Raw genomic sequence first — 20,658 nt, forward strand, 5'->3', positions numbered from 1 at the left:
CCATTTTGCTCAAGAGTTCTGGCCATTTTCAACTTGTCTAAACTTGTGTCTTTAGTGAGCTTTGTTTCTGTTATTGCAAACTCACAGAGTTATATCCACATAGCAACACCTATGATTTGCAAAAGCCAAAACATTTATGTGTTTATCACACTCTGAAACACAGAGTCCCAAATCCTAGTTGAGGAACAGTCTTGTAACTGAGCACCTGAAGAGGTGCAGGCAGGCAGTGAGCTGCTCTGGGGCCCGGTCAGGACCAAGCATACCAAGTGTGCTTGCATCTTCGGCTCAAAACCAGACTGAGCCAGCCTTCTCTTAAGACCAAATACTTAAAATAAGCCCGAAACATTGGCTATTCTGCATAGTCTTTATTTATAAACAAAACCATTGCATTTGATCACATACCAGCTTTGATCCTGCAAACTCAGGTTTATATGTTGTTTTTATTTTTATATTTTACAAAAAATACATTTTAACAAGTAAATAAAAAACATTTCCATTAGTCCACTGCTCTCCAAATGTAAATGTACAGTGTAAATCTGCCATTTTAAATATAGACATATGCTATATTTTGCCAACTGTCTACAAGAAATTCAACTGCAGAATCTGATGAAGCATAATAAATAATGATTAAAAGGAAAACAAAAACTTTTAAAAAGTCATACAAAGTTATATTACATCCACCTCTTCAAAAATCAAACATTCAATTCATCCTTTATAAACCACAACAGTATTGCATTACCCTTATTGACATTGTAGAACAGCGAGCATCTTAAAACTGAAATACTGTCCATAGCAAGAAACTGACTGAACCACAACTAAAAGGAACAAAATTGAATTAAAACAGGACAGTAGCAGCGCGAAAGCTGAAAACCTTGGGTTTATAAAAAAGACTCCCTAGAAATGAGCATATTGAACACTATCTCATAATTAATTTTTTTTTTTTTTTTAAGCAAGAACCATTTTTTCTTGATTACTGTTTGGATGACAAATACCATCACATAGTAAAAGGTGGATTTGCTGTCTTTGCCACCTTTCTTCTCATTCCTGATGACTTCAAAAGAAAAGCATGCAACTGACTGAAAATACAGTCACTACTGTAACAGCAACTTCTCTTGGTACCACTTCTTCCCGCTTCCTGGGCAGTTTTTGCATGAGCACTACGGTACACATCTGGACTTATGAACCAGCCCTCCTGCATTCTAATGGGAGCTACAGGTACAACCGAAAATCCCTGTGACTGCGCTCAAATAGGCAAGCTCTTGGATGTAGAAAACAACAATCATATAGCAGGGGCGGGACACAAACAGGCGTGTGGTTTCCATCACTGAAACAGCTGAAATATCCTAGCCATATCCCATGGAGTTGTTTATGCTGCAAAGCTATGTACAGGTAATGTTCTTTAGTGACATCAAAGTCTAGAAGGGAGCTAAATATCACCCGTGCTCAGGATAAAACCCTTACAGATTTTTTCTTGCTTTGGTAGTGAAACACAAATACTACCCATATGGCCAAAATTTTAATCTACTAGTTACATTTCCATCCGATTAATGCAACATAACGCAATGAAACAATACTGTAGTATACAAAAATGTTAGGAGGATTTGTTCTGAGACGAAAATCAAGGAAAGTTCTTTTTTGCATTTTCATATAGTCCACTACTTAGATCATCGAAGAGGAAGGAATTGCAAGTATTAATACTTATATAAGATCAAAAGTCAAAACACTTTTGCAGAAAAGTATTAAGATTCCTAATAATAAAAATAGTTGCAAATTTAATTAAAAATACATTTTAAAAGCAAAATCCTTAATTAAGTACATCAGTGTTGGTCAATATTGACAGTGTTCCTTTAAGAGGAAGCAAAGACAACACCCACCCAATGCATCTGTGGGAACATCTGAACGCAGACTATATACACTTACTGATCAAACTATGTCAAATATATAAAGCAGTATATACAATTTTGAACCTAAACAAAGGTTATAACGGAAGATCAAGCAAGAGTCTGCTAAAATCTTAAGATACTAAGTACTACTAATTTCATGCATTTGTTCTACAACTTGTCCTAAAATTTCATCTACTACATCAATATCGTAATTGACTTGCTGCAAGTCTAGATCAGGCATGATCGTAGCCAGAAGCTGTCCAACATTGACTCGAAGAGAACGTAGTTTCAGGCTGTGAAGAAATAATTAGATATGATTAGATGTAGTTTTATATTCAAATACGGAGTACCTTTTTAAACAAAGCTGGAACGGCTCCATACCTGAATTCCGTAAACAAAAAAGTGACACAGTTAAAGCTGCCTCAAGATAACTTCAAAATCTACCAGTTTTTCAAAGCTGAGCCTCTCTAATTTTAATTTTGAAGGTCTATATTCCCTTAGTTTCAAACAAGTACTAAAGGTGAAACTGAATTCTACCTTTCCCAAAAATAATCAGCAGTATTTCTGAATGGTTTTATTTAAGTTAGCAAAAAAATACTGGCACAATCCTTTATTCCACAACACCTTTTTATTTCTCAAAACAACACTAAAACCCCAGTAACTTTATACATTTAGAAGCACAAACTACTATCACCTATGGGAACAAGAGAAAAAGAAGAAAGAAGGTAGCAAGTAAGAGTAGTTTGTCAAAAGGCTTTAAAAGAAAGAGAAGGTAAGGTAAGAGTTACAGTACAGCTAAAATGTTATGTTTCCTCTTTCTGCTTTCTTTCCTGGATCCCCTTGTTCTGTCCTTTTCCTCACTGAATTGCTTCCAAATCACCCATCCCTTCTCTTGAGCATTCCTTTCTACCACCAGTTCTTCCATCCCCTCCAGTAGCCAGTCTTATCCCAAAAGGACTTGTGGTGGAAACTACTTAAAAGTGCTACATATATTTACTAATTCTTTTAGGAAGCACAAGTCAGCTGCTTTAAGAAGAAAATTAAATGCTGGCAGAGAAAGGGGAGATTTATTTGCTCATAATAAAAAATAAGATTTAAAGGACTGTGTGGAAAATGCCCAGTCCATTACCCCCCAACATACTTTCAAAGCAGAGCTAACTCAGATCAGGTTGCTCAGGACCTTCTTGTGTTTTGAAAATGTCCAAATATGGAGATTTCATAGTCTTCCTGGGCCCCTTTCTCCGGATTTGACTACCCTTCTGTTAACACTTTTTTCTCTCAAATATTTGAACAGGATTTCCCTTATCACATATTGTGACTGTTGCCTCTCATCCTATCACTAAGAAGAGGCTAGCTTCATCTTTTCTGTATCCCCTCATGAAGCAGCAGAAGAGAGCAATAGGATTTCAAGGTAACCTACTCTGTGTAAGGCTATTTCCCTCAGCTTCCCCTTCTATATAATATGCTCCAGACCCTTACCCATCTTGGTGGCCCTTCAGTAGGCTGGTCCAATATGCCAGCTGCTCCAATATGCCAGTGCCATTCATATTTCAGGGAGCCCAAAACAGGGAATACTGTGCCCAGTTTGGTCTCACAGTGCCCAACAGCAGGGAAGAATCACTTCCCTCAAACTGCTGGCTCAACTCTTGCCAATATAGCCCAATAGGCACTCAGATTTCCCACCCCAAGAGTGCACTGCCAACTCACATTGAACTTTTAGTTACTAGCATCACAGGCCATCTTCTTCCAAGTTGCTTTCCTATGGGCAGTCTCTAGCTTGTTTAGTTGCATGGGGTATTTCCAACACAGGTGCAGAACTTCACAATTGCCTGTGTTGAATTTCCTGGAGGATTCTTTCAGCCCAGTTTTCCAATTTGTCAAGGTCCCTCAGCTGCAGCCTTACATATCAATCGCTCCTTACAATTTGATGTCTTTGTGAATTTACTGAGTTAATTTTGCTCCCTCATCTAGGTCATTAATAATCACTGGCCTTGATATTGATCCATGAGATCAGCAGTCCAGCCACCTTTACAACCCACCTCCTAGTTTACCTATCTAAAACCATACCTCACAAACTTTTCTATCATGGCATTATGGCAGCCCACACTGAAAGCTTTGCTAAAATGAAGGTCTGCAGAGGTGGTCATCTCACTGTGAACAGCAATGAGGTTGCAAAGTCATAATATGTCCTCACTAATCCATGCTGGTTGTTCCTAATCACCTTGACTATGATGGGGCTGCAGGTGGTTTCCAAGGTAGATTTGCTCCAGTCTTCCCAGGGGCTGAGGCTACACTGACCAGCTTGTAGATCTGCATGTCCAAAATACGGGCACGACAACTGCATTTTTCCAGGTATCAGGAACGTCCAACTGTCACCACCTTTTGGAGATATCATCACAAGGCCAGCTCTTCATCCACTCATCAGCTCCCTCTGGTACATCTCATCTGCTCCTATGGACTTCTGTATACTGAATTTGCTTAAATGGTTGCTTAATTCAGTCACCTTTTATTACAGGTAATGCTTCACTCCCTAAGATTATACTTGGCTTAGGGACCTCAGCAAGCAGACCTTACAAGTAAAAACCAAGATAAAGACAACACTGATTACCTCAGTAGTTTGTACCTCATGCACCTCATATCGTTGGCCACTAAGCACCTGCCCCACTGAGCAGCAGGTCCACACTGTTCTCCAATTGCTGATACTATGCTTACAGAAGCCCTTCTGGTTGCTCTTCCCAGGCCCTGCCTTTGCTTTGAATTCCACCCTACCTGCACAGGTAGCATACCTATATTCCTGCTGGTCTGCTCATCCATGCTTTCATCTATTATGTGTACTTTTTTTGTGTGTTTGCTATTTCTACTAACCAAGAGCTGCCAGCTCTTTTAAAAATAAGTTTAAACCCTTGTTTGGTTCAAAGATACACTGGACACAAACTAGTTCCAGAGAATTGGTCTGCAGTTAGAAGTTCTTACGGAAAAGCAAAAAGTAAGTTTCAAAACTATCCCCAAACTCTTTTCAGTAAAGTACTATTGATCAAGAAAGAAAAACAGAACATAAAAGTGAAGTTCATCTACACAGCATAAGGTAATGATCACCCTCCTTCCTGCCTCCTTTCTCTCTCCTTTTCTGCAAGTTGTGTCAAGAAATTATTTAACATTTGATTTGTGATATTTTAAGACGTGTCAGTGGGGCATTCTACTGTGCAATGGTCAATCCTCACACAAATACCCAAATTATGAAAAAAAAATAAAAATCACTTGATTTTAAAAAATGTTACTGGAGTTACGAGTCACAAGCAGCAGTAGAAAAGAATTCCAAGAACTGCATTTTATTGTATGATTATCAGACATAACCTTCTTCAAAATGTTGCAGATACAATGAGCCAACCAAAATCTTCCTCGAAATAACAGTCTAGAAAGAACAAAATTGATACCTTTCTCCATCAGAAAAATTTACAGAGTCTTCTACATTACTGGTGGTAGAATCATTTGCACGTGCTACTGCTTGTGGAATTGAAGCTTTTAACTGTGCGATTTCTGCTTTCAGTTCTTCACACTGACAAGCAAATTGATTTTTTTCCACTTCTAGTAGTTCAGCCTGGCAAGTAAATAAAAATTCCTTTATATGTTAAAAAAATTGCATCTTATAAATAAATGCATCTTATACAAATTTACACCATTTTAACTTTACTGACTGCTTTTAGTTAACTTTTCAGTGAGATTGTAATATATGACAACCTAGACAAACTCCTTTAAAACAGCCAGCTGTCAGCTGAACAACTGTATCTGTGTGCCCCCTAAGCTTGCTCTCTCTTTTGTCTCAAGTCAAAGCCACTTGGAGCCTTGTAGTCTCTCTCCTAAGTTTGCTTATTTCTATCTACGCAAGCAGAACAGGAGATCCTAGGATAATTTAGTATTTCTTCTCACTTTTAGGTAGCTTGATTAGTTAGTGGACTGAAGCACACAACACCTTGTGTATGAGAACTATGAAACACCCATTAAAAATTAGAAATAATTGGTAATTTGAAGGATATCACTGCTTTAACAAACGTACCTCGCTTTTATATCTGTCTCTCTCAATGCTGCACTTGTCCAGTTGCCTGAAAACATCATCCAGTTGCACAGCAATTTCATCTACCTCACTCTTGTTTTCACTATCTGCATATCCAGTTTTTAAATTTTGCAGGGTACTACATTGTTCCTTTAGTTTTGCTATTTCTTCTAAGGCCTGTTCATACAGAATGGTCACTTCAGACAAGCTTCTTTCACAACCACTTTCTTCTTTAAATGAAGGAACTGTCTCAGTCGACTGATGGCACATTTCTTTTTTTACATACTTATTATTCAATTCAAAAATCCTTTGTTCCAGCGTTTCTACTTGTTTGGTTAATACTTCACATTTGTTTTTGTACATTTCTTTTTCTTTGCTTAATAATTGCAGCTGATTTTTCAGTTCATTTCCAAAATCTACAGATGTCTCGGAAGCAGCATTAACATTGTGCTCTTTAGTTTCCATCCCTGCCCTGGGAACTTGAATAGCAATGTCATCTTCCATCTCTTCCTTTTTAACAACTAATTTTGGGAGCTCTGTCTGTGTCGATGAGGTCAACTGTTCAGTTTTTGATTCTGAAGTAGCTGCACTGCAAGGTTCTCCAATGTCACAGTTTTCTTTCTGCTTCACTTCTTGATCCAAATTAATACATTCAGTTTTTACTACAGGAATATCAGAATCTGCTGAAGGCTTTGGAGTACTGCTCTCCTCTAAAATAATGACATCATCATCATGGTTGTTGAATGTTTTGTCATTTAATCGAGGTGTCTTTAAAGACACAGGTGTAACACAAGTAGGTGTCTTCCGTTTAAGACTGAGAAGCAAAGTATTAAACTGTTTATTATATTGCAAAGTCAATTGTTTCAAACTATGTTTAGTGTTTCTATAACCATTATTAAAAGCTACCACTCAGTAACTAGAAAGGGATGTCTCCCTACATAGCATTTTAAGATGTGTAGCCAGAGTAAGTACCTTTCCTGTAAACACAAGTGGCTGACATCCTCACACTGAATTATCACCTTCACACATTATTGAAAAACAGACTAAGATTCAGTATTTGTGGAAACATCCCCCCCCCCCCATCCTCCATCCCACATGCATTCCTTAACCAACAGAAGTTAAGAAAAACATACTACAGAATGCAGTTAACACAATACAGTCTTTTCCTAAACAAACAAACTACTAAGGAACTTTCCTCACCAGTACACACTACTTTTTGCTGCATTCACTTTTATACTTCACAAGGTTTCTTGGTACCTTTAATCAACCTGCTGCTTTCTATGCTCCCAAAAGTGACATATGAATTTTGGCAGCTATTACCTGAAGACAGGATTACATCAACACCATGATTTTCATTAACAAGTTATTAATTTTAGAAATAAATAGGAATCTACTTTGCACAGGTTCACTAACCTGTTATCAGAATCAGAATGAGGTGAAGATACTGATCTATTTAAAGTAAGCAGAGATCTTTTGACAGAAGCATTTGATGTTTCTGGTAGAAGTGATCTTAGAACAGATTCCTTTCCACTCACAGCTGAGAATGTTCTGAAGTCTTTACTTGAAGAAACAGGTGTTCTTACAAACACTTCATTATTGACCTATAACATAATATTAATTAAGAATTAAAAGAAACAGACATTAGTAGAGTCTTCAGAATAGGTTTAAGCAGTTCTAACTATCTGCCAACACGCGGAATTCTTACCAGCATTTCTTACATATACTACAAATATCTCCTTGAACCTTGCTCAGTATTCTGCAATAACTAAGGCTAACTTGACTCTACAATGCAAACCACAATTTTCTTAAATATTCTACAACCCCTACCCCCAAACTCTACTGATACCTGTGAAGTGTTTCCTTCATGTTGGTTTAAGATATACAACATACTAGAAAGCAGCAAATTCTATACCGTAATTACAGACTTTTACCAGATTTCTTAGAGGACTGTGAACACTGTACACTCCTCTCCGTGCACAGATTTACTGCTGTCAGAAAGCAGCTTTCTGATCTTACAAGTCTTTCTCTAGATAGCTATTTTAAAAGTACTGTGTAGAACCTCAGGCAAGAGCTTTTCCCAAGCTGTATCTGTCTGAAGCTTGACCATGACACACAAACCTGCTCATAATTAATTCAGCTTGTCTAAAGGAACAATACTTTACCCATAGAAATTACTTTTTTACTTGGGTAAACGTAACTGGAGAAAAACTAATACGATGAAGTATATAGATTAAAACGGCACATGTAAAATATCTACAGAAATTGAGTGATCTTCAGATGGCACTTTACTATGAAAGCAACTTAAACCAAAATCATGCTTAGGAAATTTGATTCTGAGTTACAATCTACACACTAATCACTTCACCGTGTTGATCTGCATCTGCATTTAATCTGAATTTAAGTGCCTCCTTGCAAAAGTACAGCTACTACAAGTCTGCCCATCTCCACCCCCTACCCCAGTTTTAAGGGCATCTTCACTATCTCCTCATAATATCTCTCTACAACAAATGCACTTTCAATAATTAGATGTCATTCTCTCCTGGGTTCAGCAGTAGCAGCCATTTTTCTCCTTCTTTGTTGCTGGTGCAGTGCTGTGTGTTTGACTTTCAGCCTGGGAACAACACTGATAACACTGATGTTTTTAGTTGTTGCTGAGTAATGTTTACTCTGACCAAGGACTCTGTGAGTCTCAAGCTCTGCAAGGGAGGAGGGGAAGCCAGGAGGAAGCAGAGACAGGACACCTGACCCAAACTAGCCAAAGAGGTATTCCATACCACAGCATGTCATGCCCAGTATATATACTGGGGGCAGTTACCCAGAAGGGCTAGATCGCGGCTTGGGTTGGGCATAGGTTGGTGGGTGGGGAGCGGTTGTATTCTCTCCCCTTGTTATTTCCCTTTTCATTATTATCATTGGTGGTAGCAGCAGTGGTTTGTGTTATACCTTAGTTACTGGACTGTTCTTATCTCAACCCGTGGGAGTTACATTCTTTCAATTCTTCTCCCCATTCCTCTGGGAGAGGGGGGAGGAAGGGGGAAGGGAGTGAGTGAGTGGCTGTGTGGTTCTGAGTTACCCCTGGGCTTAAACCACGACACGCTGGAAAACTATAACGCTTTTTACAGTGTCCTGGGATTCCTACTGAGGTTGTTAGGCCCTGGTTTGAGCCCTAGATTTCTGTAGAAATCTGGGTGCAAAGGAGGCACACAGTAGGAAGGGGCCATGCTGTTTCCACTGGGTACTGATGAGTAAAATGCCAATTACAAAAAACACCCACCCTAATAAATACGATGAGAGATTAGAAATACAAGGAAAAGTTTCAATACACAGACAATACCCAGAAACTTCTGCAATTGTAAGAGAAGGCTCAACAAAACCTTGACACCCTGCTCCAACCTTAGAGTGGGTGGCTCATTGAATTCACTTTTTACCCCTCCACTGCTCTGCTCTCTCTACTGGCAAACAGAGGGCTCTTGCAATACAAAGGATGTCTCCATTAAAACACATTTTTTTGAAAAATGAATGCAAAACCCGGCAAAGCTAGATCCAGCCACAGCACATCAGATTTCATGTTGCAAGAGCATGCTACCTCTTCTATTAAAGCTGGTGCCAGTGATCACATTCTGCCATTCAGTTCACTCTGTGTGGTTGTATATTTTCTTAATGAGGATCTGAAATCAGCTCCCTTCTCTTAACTTGACAGTCTGCCAGAATTATGCCATTTTACCAAATGCAGAAATCATACGATCCGTCTGTTGTCTGCAGCCATGCAGGGGAAACATTTTCCAAAGAGAAATGTGGGTTGGCCCCATAAGTATGTAATTATCCAAATTCTGAAGTGTTTCAAGGTGCTCTTGGACCTGATGCTGGCCATCTAAGCTCCTATGAAGTCTTTCAGAAGAATGTACACAACTAAGCTATTGAGTTGGCAGGAAATTTTTGGAGTACAGGACCCTGCTTAGCTTCCAGTAATCATTCCAATGCCATAGAAGAGCTAGGAGTGACTGATACATTTTCTAGCATTTTTTTGTAAGAGGGTTTTGTCCCTCTAAAGCTCCTTCTTAAATACTACATACAAAGCAGTGATGCGTTTTCCATCATTGGAGAGCAAAGACAGAATATTGTTGGTTTACTAATAGCGCACATATGCTGTATAGACATATAAACGAAACAGGATGTTGAACCAGTCAGTTGGTCATCAGCTAAAGCAAACTTTAATTCAATGCCTGGCCTATTCAATCAAACTGCACAGTACTGTTGCCAGCAAGAACAATTCCACTACCAAAATCAGTTTCCTATCAACTTCAAGAGTTACCTGGTAGCTGAACTCTAGACGCTTCTTCAGTTTTTCCCTGTCTCTGCCCAGCAGCAAGGAAGAAAAAAAAAAAAACAAAACACACCAAAAAGCTTAGATTCAACATGTGAATTCATTATAAAAACAAGCCAGCCTCAAAATCTAAAGCAAACACAACACTCCTTTATCTCAGTTACATACAACAGCTTAACGTCAAAAAAAATTCTCTCATAGATTAAGGTTTATTTTAAAAATTTGAAAATAAAAAACAAACCCAAAAATAAACCAACCCCGAAACTCCCAACTCTAGAATACCAGCCAGTATTAGTTAAAATTACCCAAGCTGGTTTTTTTTTAAACACACCTTAGTTAAGAACCCTCTTATTATGAAACAGGTGTATTGAGGTATTCAGCTGGTTCAACACTGAAAAATCCTTGAATTTCAGTCCTTGAAAAATAACAGTTCCTTAGACAAAGTCTCCTAACAGCGCTAGTAGCCCACTTCTGTAACATCTCAAACTATTTTCATCACTTACTACCACAAAACAGTGCCCCTCTAAGAGCTGTACTTGAATACCAATTGCTGCATTGCTCTCCTTAGTAGCTGTTAAATGAAAGGCCCCTTTTGTTACAACTTTCCTAATTTTGATTTAGGAGGGCAAACAGGTATTAAGTCAGAGAGAAATCTGAATGTAATGCCAACATGCTAGTAGCAAAAAAACAGTGCTATTCATCTATTCACTCCTACAGTCAAGTCTTGATTTTAAGGTACTATTTTCTGGCTGGATATATTCCCAGAAGAGATGCAATTACACCACACGTGACAGTAAAGGGCATTTAGTTTTCACATTCCCTTTCTAATGCTGAGACACTTGTAAGAAAGTCTCTACTACTCACTTTTTCTTGTAAGTTTTCTCATATGTAGGATGTATTAAGTCATCATCTTCTGGTTCTTCTGGCACATTACAATTCCTGAGTCAAGGAAGGGGAAGGATTTGAGGGTGGGAAATGAAAAAGAGCTTAACAACCATGTTTATAAGAGGTGATAAGAACTAAAAGCAGTACTGAAATATTCATCGAAATCTAATGTTACCGGAATTGTGGGTCAGGGTTCAGTGAGCAGAACCACTTTTCCGGCAAATGCTCTATTCCATCTGGCAGCTTCCGCCATTTCAGACATGAATCACATTGTACCCATGTCTGATCAGGCTGTTTTCTGTAATGAAAAAAATACCAGCACTTTCACATGAAAAGTTCATTTTCATGACTGAGTGTAGAAGAGTAATAACAGTATGTAAATTTCTTCTATTTAGAAGTGATACTCACTGTATCTCCTCAACTGGCAAAGCTAATGGGTATTCTCCATTTGCCTTTGTTTTCATTTCATTCCAGTAATCATTAAGCTTCTCTCCTAATGCTGCTATTGTAAGTCTGAAAAGTTTTTAAAAGACCACCATAAATAATCAAATCCTAGCACAATAAGAACTTTTATAATCTACAATGAAAGAACAATCATGAACCGCTCTAATATTTCTATTTGCACAACAGTAAGCTTTTTGCTTTGAGAAAAGCCTAGAAATCAGAAATTGTGTGAAGTCATGTTTGCCAATAAATAAATTGCTGAAAATATGAGTTGGAGCACAAAGACTGAAATCAAAGAGTCCTCAATTCAGAAGCACCATGAACGTACAGAGCAAACTCTGAAGCTACATCACCAGTTCAACCTCAGTCGTAGAAGAAACACGTACAAACCCACCTCTGTCAATCCAGTACGTAGCTGTGTATTTAGCTGATATTTCCATACATCCATGGAACTGCAGGTTCATGACTACTCCAAGCTGACATGCAACAATATGACATGAAGACTGCAAACTTACCATTGTAGTATAAAGTCAACATGTTGCTAAAAGGAGCAGGCTAGTCTTACCCTAGGTTAATTTCCAGCTAGTTCCCTGATTAGGGCTCATTGTGCAGCCCAATGACTACCAGAGCCGGCACACAGGAAGGAGCTGTGTGTAACAGCAGCAACAAGCCCCACAAATGAGGCAGAGGTAAGAATGCCTCTTGTAAGCATGCTGAATTTATGTCAGGGTAAAGTGGCTGGGTAACCAGAGTCTGAAAGCCAGTCCATCCCTGCTTGGCTTATTCCAATATTTAAACCACCTTGTGCCTTGAACTAACACAAATGCGTTTGCAGTGAACCAGTATGATGACCAAGAGAGTTCTGATTTAGATCACCTCTGAACCCAAGTCATGAATTTCTGTGCCAAAGAAAAGGGAGTACCACAAAGGCAGAAATGAGCAGCAATACATGGATGGGATCACATCCCTCTTCTGGAGGGGGAAGAAGGGCAGGTCAGTTTACACTGATCATGAAACTGCAGCATCAGTTTTATGTTTCTGGTTTGGGCAGGAAAGTTACCTTTTGAAAACCAGTAGCACTCTGCAGAAAAACATTTATAAAGGAGATCTTTCAAGCATAGTATCCCTCTGTGCCCACATTATATGGTTTTGTTTTTTTTTTTAAAAAGAAACATGTAAAAAGCATTCAGTGCTCACAGTGCCAGTTTGCACAACCTTAGTGCAAACCCTGGTCAACACAGATGACCATTCTATGATGTTCCTAATTCCTCCCTTTCTGCCAAAGGAACTGTTAGTGCCACCACATAAGAAAGGTTCAGGGAACATCTGTATTGAAAAAACTAAGAAGAGCTATTTTCCAGTTTGACTGACTACCTGATCTGCTTTACCATGTGTTTTTGTTAAGGTTTCTGCTAGCACAATGGTGAAAGAAACACGGGAACTTCTTAAAACTGGCAATATCACTGCAAAGAGCAGCACAAACTGTGGGTACCAGTTAAAGGTACAGGCAGATTGAACTGCACTGGCTGTAGCAGCTATTAGGTCTGTTCCTCCTCCAGGGGAACACTGTTTCAACAGCAGGAATGACCAGATTTATCATGCTCCTCAATTGCTGCAATTAGCAGGTCTGTTTATTACAGCCCTCAGGTGTGGTTTCTGGGTTATCTTTATAGGCTGAGCTGAATATAAATTAGCAATTCAGGAAACGCATGGTGGACATGTTGCCAGTGGAAGCTGAACCACAACTGGCTGAAGGGCAAAACATGCAGTTTGAAAGAGGTAATGAATTCTCCTGCCAAAGTTTACCCTACCTATGTTTAAAAGTTAATACCCTAAATTTCTAAGTCTAAGACAAAAGCAAGTGTTAAGGCACACAGAAGGAAAGTACCTGCTTTTTTAAGTGTATATGGTCAAAGGAGCCATCAAGAACAGAAACAAACCTGACTGATGAGGTAGTGATAAGAACAAACCTGGTCAGTATGTAGAGCGTGAGAATGGTTATTTTTTCAGTTGGAAGGATAAGGAAAGGAAAAGAGAGGAGCACGGGCAGTCATAAAACCTGACCAATTAGCATTAGCAAAGACAACAAGAAACAAGTGTAGTAAGTCATGCTAATTGACAGGCTATCAAAAAATACAGGCAAATTAGGATTTTGCAACTGGTAAGGATGCAAACCTGAGGATTCAGGATGCTTGAAACTATGCCAACTGATGAGGCAATGTTCGTGAGCAAGGAGGAGCAGGGAGGAACAAAGAGAGGTTTGACAGAAGAAGGTACAGAAGAAGCAGGTTGCGTGTAAAACAGGTTCAGTCAGTACAGTTGTCTGGACTACAGCTAGCCCTACCTTCTTGTATATTATTTAATAATTTCTTAATTCTCTACATATTCTTTATCCCATGTGTATGGCAAGAACTAAGTTCCAGCTACTGGCGAGAGCTGTGTGTGAGTAGATTTGACTCCAGGAGCTGGCATCAAGACTGAATGTGTCATGCCAGTTATTGGAACAAGCAGAGGTCTCAGCTGCCACCCACTAAGGCAGGAGGTGCATCCCCCAAAACACAGCTCCTGGGGTGGACCAGTGTGAGTTAGTGTCTCAGCACTGGCAGCTGGAACAGAACTGTGTGTCACAGCTCGTGTGCCTGGTGCTGGGAGGGGGGACAAGCATCTGCATTTTTGCCAGTCCCAGTGTACTGGCATGCATGGAGCGTGCACATGTATTTCCCTCCAAACTGGACTCAGCAGTGAACAGGAGGCCCCAGGTCTGGGCAGCGATATCAGGCATGCAAGGGTTCATGTTGGTATACCCAAGGGAACTTGCAAATATGGAGTGTCTGTGGTATGAGTACCTGAGTACACACACATTTGCTAGCGAACAGCAAACCACTAGCCAGTGCGTAGGGGGCCTTTGAAGCAGGTAAGAGAGCCTGGGTCCAGGCAAGGATGCCAGGAGGACAGAGGGGCCATGCCAGTACTTGGAGGATCCACAAATGTACATGTGCTTGTGAGCCTAGAGTGCCATGTGTGTGCCTTCACAAGTGAGCTTCTATCTCTGCCAGCCTAAGAGAAGGAAGGGGACTTGGCTGTTCATGTTTTATGGGAGTCCTATATGTAACACCTTGTCTGTGGCAGACTCTGTAACAGCCATGTCAGTGTCCTCTGCATGCAGCTCTGGGACATGTGCTCAGCTCTGCTACTGGTTGAACCTGCAAACAGGAGGGTCGTAGCCACATCCTGCAGCCAGGGCAGAGACCCCAGGTCCCCAGGCTGGGCTTCAACAGCCAGGCAGGAGGGAGTCCTGAGACAGAGCTGCTGGAGGAGGCAGCTGTTCCTAATACCCCTTTTAACATGAAGCAGCACAGAAAACAGAATACAGCCAACAGCCCTGTCATCATGAAAGGAAAAAGTAATAAGAGAGTGTAACAATTCTCCAGGCTTCTATTCAGGAAGTTTTTCCTGGACAGTTGTTATGCCTCAGCTTGAAAACTGCTTACACAACTCATGCCCTCTAGCCTGTCTCCTCTCCACACGCTTCCTTTCACAATGCCAGTACAAGCGACTCACAGCAGAGGAGTGTACACAGATTAGGAAACTAGTTTAAAAATTTAAGTCAGACTACATTCCCAACCTGGTTCACAGTTTAACTATAAGAAATATCACATTAGATACTAATTGATGGGATGGATGCAGATATGCGACAAGTGGCAACCCCGAGTTAGAAATAAAAACTGAAACAAAGCAATGTCCCAAATCACCACTACCTTCAGGATGGCAGGTATTTTAAATGCTCTGTCAGGTAGCAGAGGATTTGAGGGCATTCAAGTCCACTCTTTGGAATGAAACCGAAAAGAAGGGCTCAAAATTATCCAGCAAAGCTATTCCAGAAAGGAACCAAACAAGAAATGTTATGAAAAAAGTTAACAGCATGGGATTCGTGTATCACAATTTCAGTCAAGTGCCACACATACCCATATTTTGGCAAGTTATTCTGTGCTCATTTTTACAATCATTGAAGGGCAGAATTGCAACCAACCACTTTTTAGGGCACTTACTTTACAATGAAGTGGACTCTAGACGCTCTAGACTTCACTGACTGAACAATGAATTCAGCATGACGAGTGTACATCTTACCCTTGCTGTTCAGAACAGTCATGCAGTTTAATGATGGCACATAAGCTTTTATTTTTACTACTTAGAAGTCTTTATTGCTAAGTATTTCACAATGAACAGAAAGTCTGCATAAAATGTACAGTTACCTGTATTCATTTGTGTAGTCAAAATCTTGTTTGTTATGAGTTGGTTTTAGAAAATTGCATTCAATGATGCCAACTACACCAACACCCATGTTGTTTGCCTGTAAGGAAACAAGATCTATCAGAAAAAACAACATATATTCTATGCTAATACTGCAAGAGTCTGTCAGAGGTAACCAGCTATGTACGCTAGGTAAGAACAATTTTCTGGCTTACAACTCTTCCCCAAAAACCAAAATCTCGACACAAGCCCACCAAATTATTATTATTACTACTACTAATATCCTCTGTTACACCCCTCTTTTTGTCCTGAAAGATATGCCCAGGCCTATATTTTGCGTATCAAGCTTAGTTTCAAAACCAAACATTAAAACAACCACATACAATTTAGTTTGAGCAGCCATTAAGAATTGTATTAAAAAGGTAGTTTTGTAAATGATGTATCAATATCCTAGTTTGCATTCATATTATTTTTAAAAAAACAGCATCTGAGTGCAAATGATTTTTGAAGATGTTAAAATATTTTTGAGCTTTAATTTCTTACCTTTAACTGACAGCCAACTCTTTCATAAGCTTTGATAAGTCTGTTTTTATGGTACATCATTATTCCATAATGATCTTTGTTTCTGCAGTTAAATCCAAAAGTAATTCTTACTGTTCTAGCCTTTTACCAGATATTAAGGAAAAGTTTGGCTAATCTCATAACCACATAGAGTTACTCTGAGTGTTCATTCTAAACTGGGTCCTGAAACTTTTTTCTATGACAATAATTCCTTCAGTATGTCTTAAAATAAAAATAAATAAATAAATATAATCACATGAGTATAACTGCAATGTACCAAGCAGAATTCAGGTAGTTTACAAAGAAAGTCACATCATTAAATTCAGCATGCAATAATGTAAATATAAGTAAAGGATACATTCAGAAATTTTGGCCTATATATATCACGTTCAATGAAGGCAAGGCTTTTGGACACCAGCTGTGTTTTCACTTTTTGTCCTCGCAGAATGATCTGCATTGTTGGCTTCAGATACAAAATACTGCAATAAGCCTACAAAACAGAGTAACTGCTGTTACTAAAAAAACCCCTCAAACATCAAGGTATGAAAATTTTGCAATACACATTATGTTTAGGAAGACAAACTCAAGCTTTAACTCACTTCTATTAAATGTGGGGCTTTTTTCCAACTTGAATCCAGAAAAACAGGATACGTGTATCACAAATTAAATTAATTGCAATCGAAGGACAACTTTTACACATGACATGTTAATAAGGTATCTGAAGATGCAGTTTTAACACTAAAAGAGCTCTCAAGCACAGAAGCCTCTTATTCCCCTACTGAGAGCTTAAATATTCTACTACAAACTTTAAAATAACAAATAAAAGCATGTTAACTTTGCTCCAAATGACTATATATAGCTTGATAATAGCTACATAGATCTATGAATTTTAATTTGCATTTCATTTACCATTATATTTACAACTTCTCATACTTGAAGCAGATATAGGGCTTCAGCAAGTCAGAATAACTGAAGGTTTTAGTTCAAGTGGAATACTTCTGAGTATTATCCCCCTGCCAAGAAGTGTGCCCAGAACACCTAGAAACTGCAGATGCATTTTCTTACAAAAAGACGACTTCAAAGCTTATGAGAATCAATAGTGGAGAAAGTGGTCATATCAATTAGCTTACAGGAAAGTTTTGTCCCTGTCTGCATGAATGCATTCAAACAATTCTGCTTCCCAGAAAACCTAGAAATTATAATTTTAAAATGGATAGGCTTTGTTTGACAAAGATCCAGATGGGCATATGCATGTATACCTGCACTAAGATGGAATCTTACTCTGCTGAACACCACAGACACACACCCCTATTTAACTTCTGAAGCTACTTATTGCATTTCCTGATTTGCTCCTTAGTGGATAATGATGGCTATATTTAACAGCAGAATATATTTGCAAGACTATATAAACCCCAGTAAGTTTCTTCTAACCAGCAAATGTCTACAGAAGTTCACAAATACATTCCACCTTCAATTTCTAAATAGATGTTGACATACTGCCCTAACATTTAAATTCTGATGTTTGTCTCCCTCCTCAATCAACACATCTATAGTATAAGTACACTATATTACATAGTATTACATTAAAACAAGAACACATACCCTCCAGCTTCAAAAAATGAACAAACAAATTTTAAAGAGCCTTATACATACTCTCAATGAGTAGTCACTTTCTGGAACAATCTGGTCCAGTCTCTCTTGTTTTTTATATCCTCTTTTGCCCGTTTCATCTAAGTCTTCTGGAATTCTGATGTCGTATTTATCCTTGTCAAAGTCAAACTCTGTTTTTTCATTTTTATCTCTGAGAAGTAATATTAAAAAATATCCTTATTATGACAAAAAGGAAGCCAATACAAGATAAGATACTGTAGTGGACCCAGGGGTTATCATAAAGATGCAAGAGAAAGGGAATTCCTTTAAGCCATGGTGGTTTTCCACACAGCCTAGAAAGAACAAAAATACCTGTATGTACAGGCAAGTATTACTGCTCACATACACTGAAAGGTAACAAAGTAAGTGAGGGATACAAGGAGAATGGAATTCATCTTACCTTCTAAGATTCCAAATGATAATTCTTGTTCCTTTTTTCCCTATTATAGCATCTAGCTCTGCCAGTAATTTCTCCTCAGTAGAAAATAAAGAATGTGTTAAGATGGCTTTCAGGCTGTTTTTGGATTCCACTGGATCACTTATCTGTCGTAAGCACTATATTAAGGAGAGTAACTTTGAATGAAGTAGGCTTTCAGAACAGGAGGACATTTCCACAACAGTATCCTGTACTTAACTTCACAGGTTCTTTCATTCCACATCCGAGAGCTCCTACAAATGCAAAGGCCTTAACAAATTATAGCCTTTCTTACATGTTACAATTTATTTAGAGTATCTGTAAGATTACACAAGGAGATATCCTTTACTGATACTATCATCCAAGTTTTGCATGTATCCACAACTTTTCATTCAGAAATTGTTGAAAGGATATGATGGTTGTTAAATGTCACTATAGGAACCATGACATGTTCTGCTTTCGTGACTTCAAGGAAAGTCTGAGATAACAGGCCGACACTCATGGTTTCTCCATTCTTGGTGAAGACAATTGCATCTTTTCCCAGGCGCATTGACCCTGACTTAAACCCATTTCCATACAGTCCTACCGGAACACGGCCATTCATCACAGACTTCTCACTGAAGCCAAAGCTGAAATATATGAAAACATCAGAAGAGTGTAAAAGGTCCTATAAAACTTGAAAACCCAAAAGATGCATGCAAGGCTTACCAAATTAGATTCAGGTACAAGTTAATAGCTTGCTTTAGAGACCATGAACTACTGTACAATGACAATGTAGAGTTACGCAAATCCTGAAAGTTACTCTGCTAAAACCATACTGCAAGAATCCAGATAAATTTACTTTCATCTTTAAGTATTGAAAAGAAATATAATCTGTCTGGAATTATGCAGTAAGCATTCCTATGGGATTCTAATAGTTATCTTGTGGCTTCACAATAAATACTAAGAAAAGCCCCTAAAGCTCCCCTCTACTTGCTTGAAAATGTGCCATCTACATATCTTCCATTAGTAACTGCACATGACATTTAAAGAAAAACAGGTAACTGTATCTAGAACATGGAATTTAACAAGCAAGCTATTATTTACAGTGGCTAATAGAAAAAGAAATGTAACAGTTTTAATTCCAGCTTGCTCAAGTTTACACCCAGAGATTTATCTGCAGGCAGAGCAATCTTTCATTCTAAAAGAACAATTGAACAGCAACTTCTCAGCTAACTGTAGAAGCTGCAGAAATATAATTTCAAACCCTACAGCACATTTAAAGATAAACAAACCACATCAGTACAATTCCCTTAAATTTTCCACAACACCTTCTATTTTCAATATTCCAGAGGTTTTGAACTGAATCTCTCTTCTTCCCCCTTCTTGCTCACTTAACTTAAACAAAAGCAATCAAATTAAAAATATTAGGAAAACATTAAATTTTCCTTAGCTCCACTATAGGGCACTACAGAGTTTATACAGTACAACCACTGCATAGAAAGTTAAACGGGAAGGATGACAGAAAGGATAAAAGGAAATTAAGATATAAAAACACTGATAAAGTTGTGAGAGAGTTTTATTAGCAACTGCCTATTCTAGAGTCTCACTTGTATAACCGCTCACTTTCAAATATGCAAGTTTATAAACAAAATTATTTGATTATATATGAGAAAAGGAATAACCTTAGCAGTAACAGAACTAGCAGCTGGAATTTTCACAAGGAAATAAAAAATGCAAAAGAGGTTATCCACCTTAGCATTTTGTGCAGCTTCTCTGAGTTCATACCATTTCCATTATCAGTGAATGTCAAGCACATAGTGTCGTTTATCACCGTTTTGTCTATCCATATCTGTTTAGCACTCACATCTGGATCATAAGCATTATCTGAAGAGAAAGAAAGCAAATAAGGGTGAGATACCAAGAAGCAAAAAGTAAACAGTTTAAGTGAGAACATATTTTAAAGTGTTGTAATTCCAGTGAAGATGTCCGATAACTCTTCCAAAGTTACATAAATCCATATGTAACACCCAACACAGCCTTATCTAGTAGGAATACATATATAATCAATCTGCCAAATGTCAGGCTTGCAACACTGCCAAACAGCTATATGGAACAGCTGCTCCTAACCTCACTGTAGTGTTGTGCTTGCACATATGTTTATTTGCTGAATATGGCAGCTTAATGTAGTCCCCCAGTTGTGGGCCCGTGACAC

General features: G+C 38.5%; 1 protein-coding gene across 4 annotated transcripts in view; it reads right to left on the reverse strand.

Moving 5' to 3' along the window:
- Window positions 1–347: 347 nt before the first annotated feature.
- The window catches only part of MORC3 (MORC family CW-type zinc finger 3), a 28,675-nt gene continuing 8,364 nt past the window's right edge, over window positions 348–20,658 (reverse strand). For 3 of the 4 annotated variants that reach the window (XM_057410065.1, XM_057410064.1, XM_057410066.1), the window contains exons 3-17: window positions 20,198–20,330; window positions 18,879–19,093; window positions 18,450–18,597; window positions 18,053–18,200; window positions 16,758–16,889; window positions 16,382–16,501; window positions 15,841–15,938; window positions 11,552–11,656; window positions 11,319–11,441; window positions 11,123–11,197; window positions 10,247–10,289; window positions 7,348–7,535; window positions 5,938–6,748; window positions 5,318–5,481; window positions 348–2,176 (exon numbers count right to left, since the gene is read on the reverse strand). In XM_057410065.1, the coding sequence (XP_057266048.1) occupies window positions 2,023–2,176; window positions 5,318–5,481; window positions 5,938–6,748; window positions 7,348–7,535; window positions 10,247–10,289; window positions 11,123–11,197; window positions 11,319–11,441; window positions 11,552–11,656; window positions 15,841–15,938; window positions 16,382–16,501; window positions 16,758–16,889; window positions 18,053–18,200; window positions 18,450–18,597; window positions 18,879–19,093; window positions 20,198–20,330 (2,657 nt within the window). In that variant the 3' untranslated portion in view covers window positions 348–2,022. Of the gene's footprint in view, window positions 2,177–5,317; window positions 5,482–5,937; window positions 6,749–7,347; window positions 7,536–10,246; window positions 10,290–11,122; window positions 11,198–11,318; window positions 11,442–11,551; window positions 11,657–15,840; window positions 15,939–16,381; window positions 16,502–16,757; window positions 16,890–18,052; window positions 18,201–18,449; window positions 18,598–18,878; window positions 19,094–20,197; window positions 20,331–20,658 lie in introns of those variants that run through there. The other variant, XM_057410067.1, reaches the window with a different exon arrangement.

This window comes from Pezoporus wallicus, unplaced genomic scaffold (genome assembly GCF_028554395.1).
Source record: "Pezoporus wallicus isolate ANWC-B61680 ecotype Strahan unplaced genomic scaffold, APGP_CSIRO_Pwel_v1 contig_7011, whole genome shotgun sequence".
Lineage (NCBI taxonomy): Eukaryota > Metazoa > Chordata > Aves > Psittaciformes > Psittacidae > Pezoporus > Pezoporus wallicus.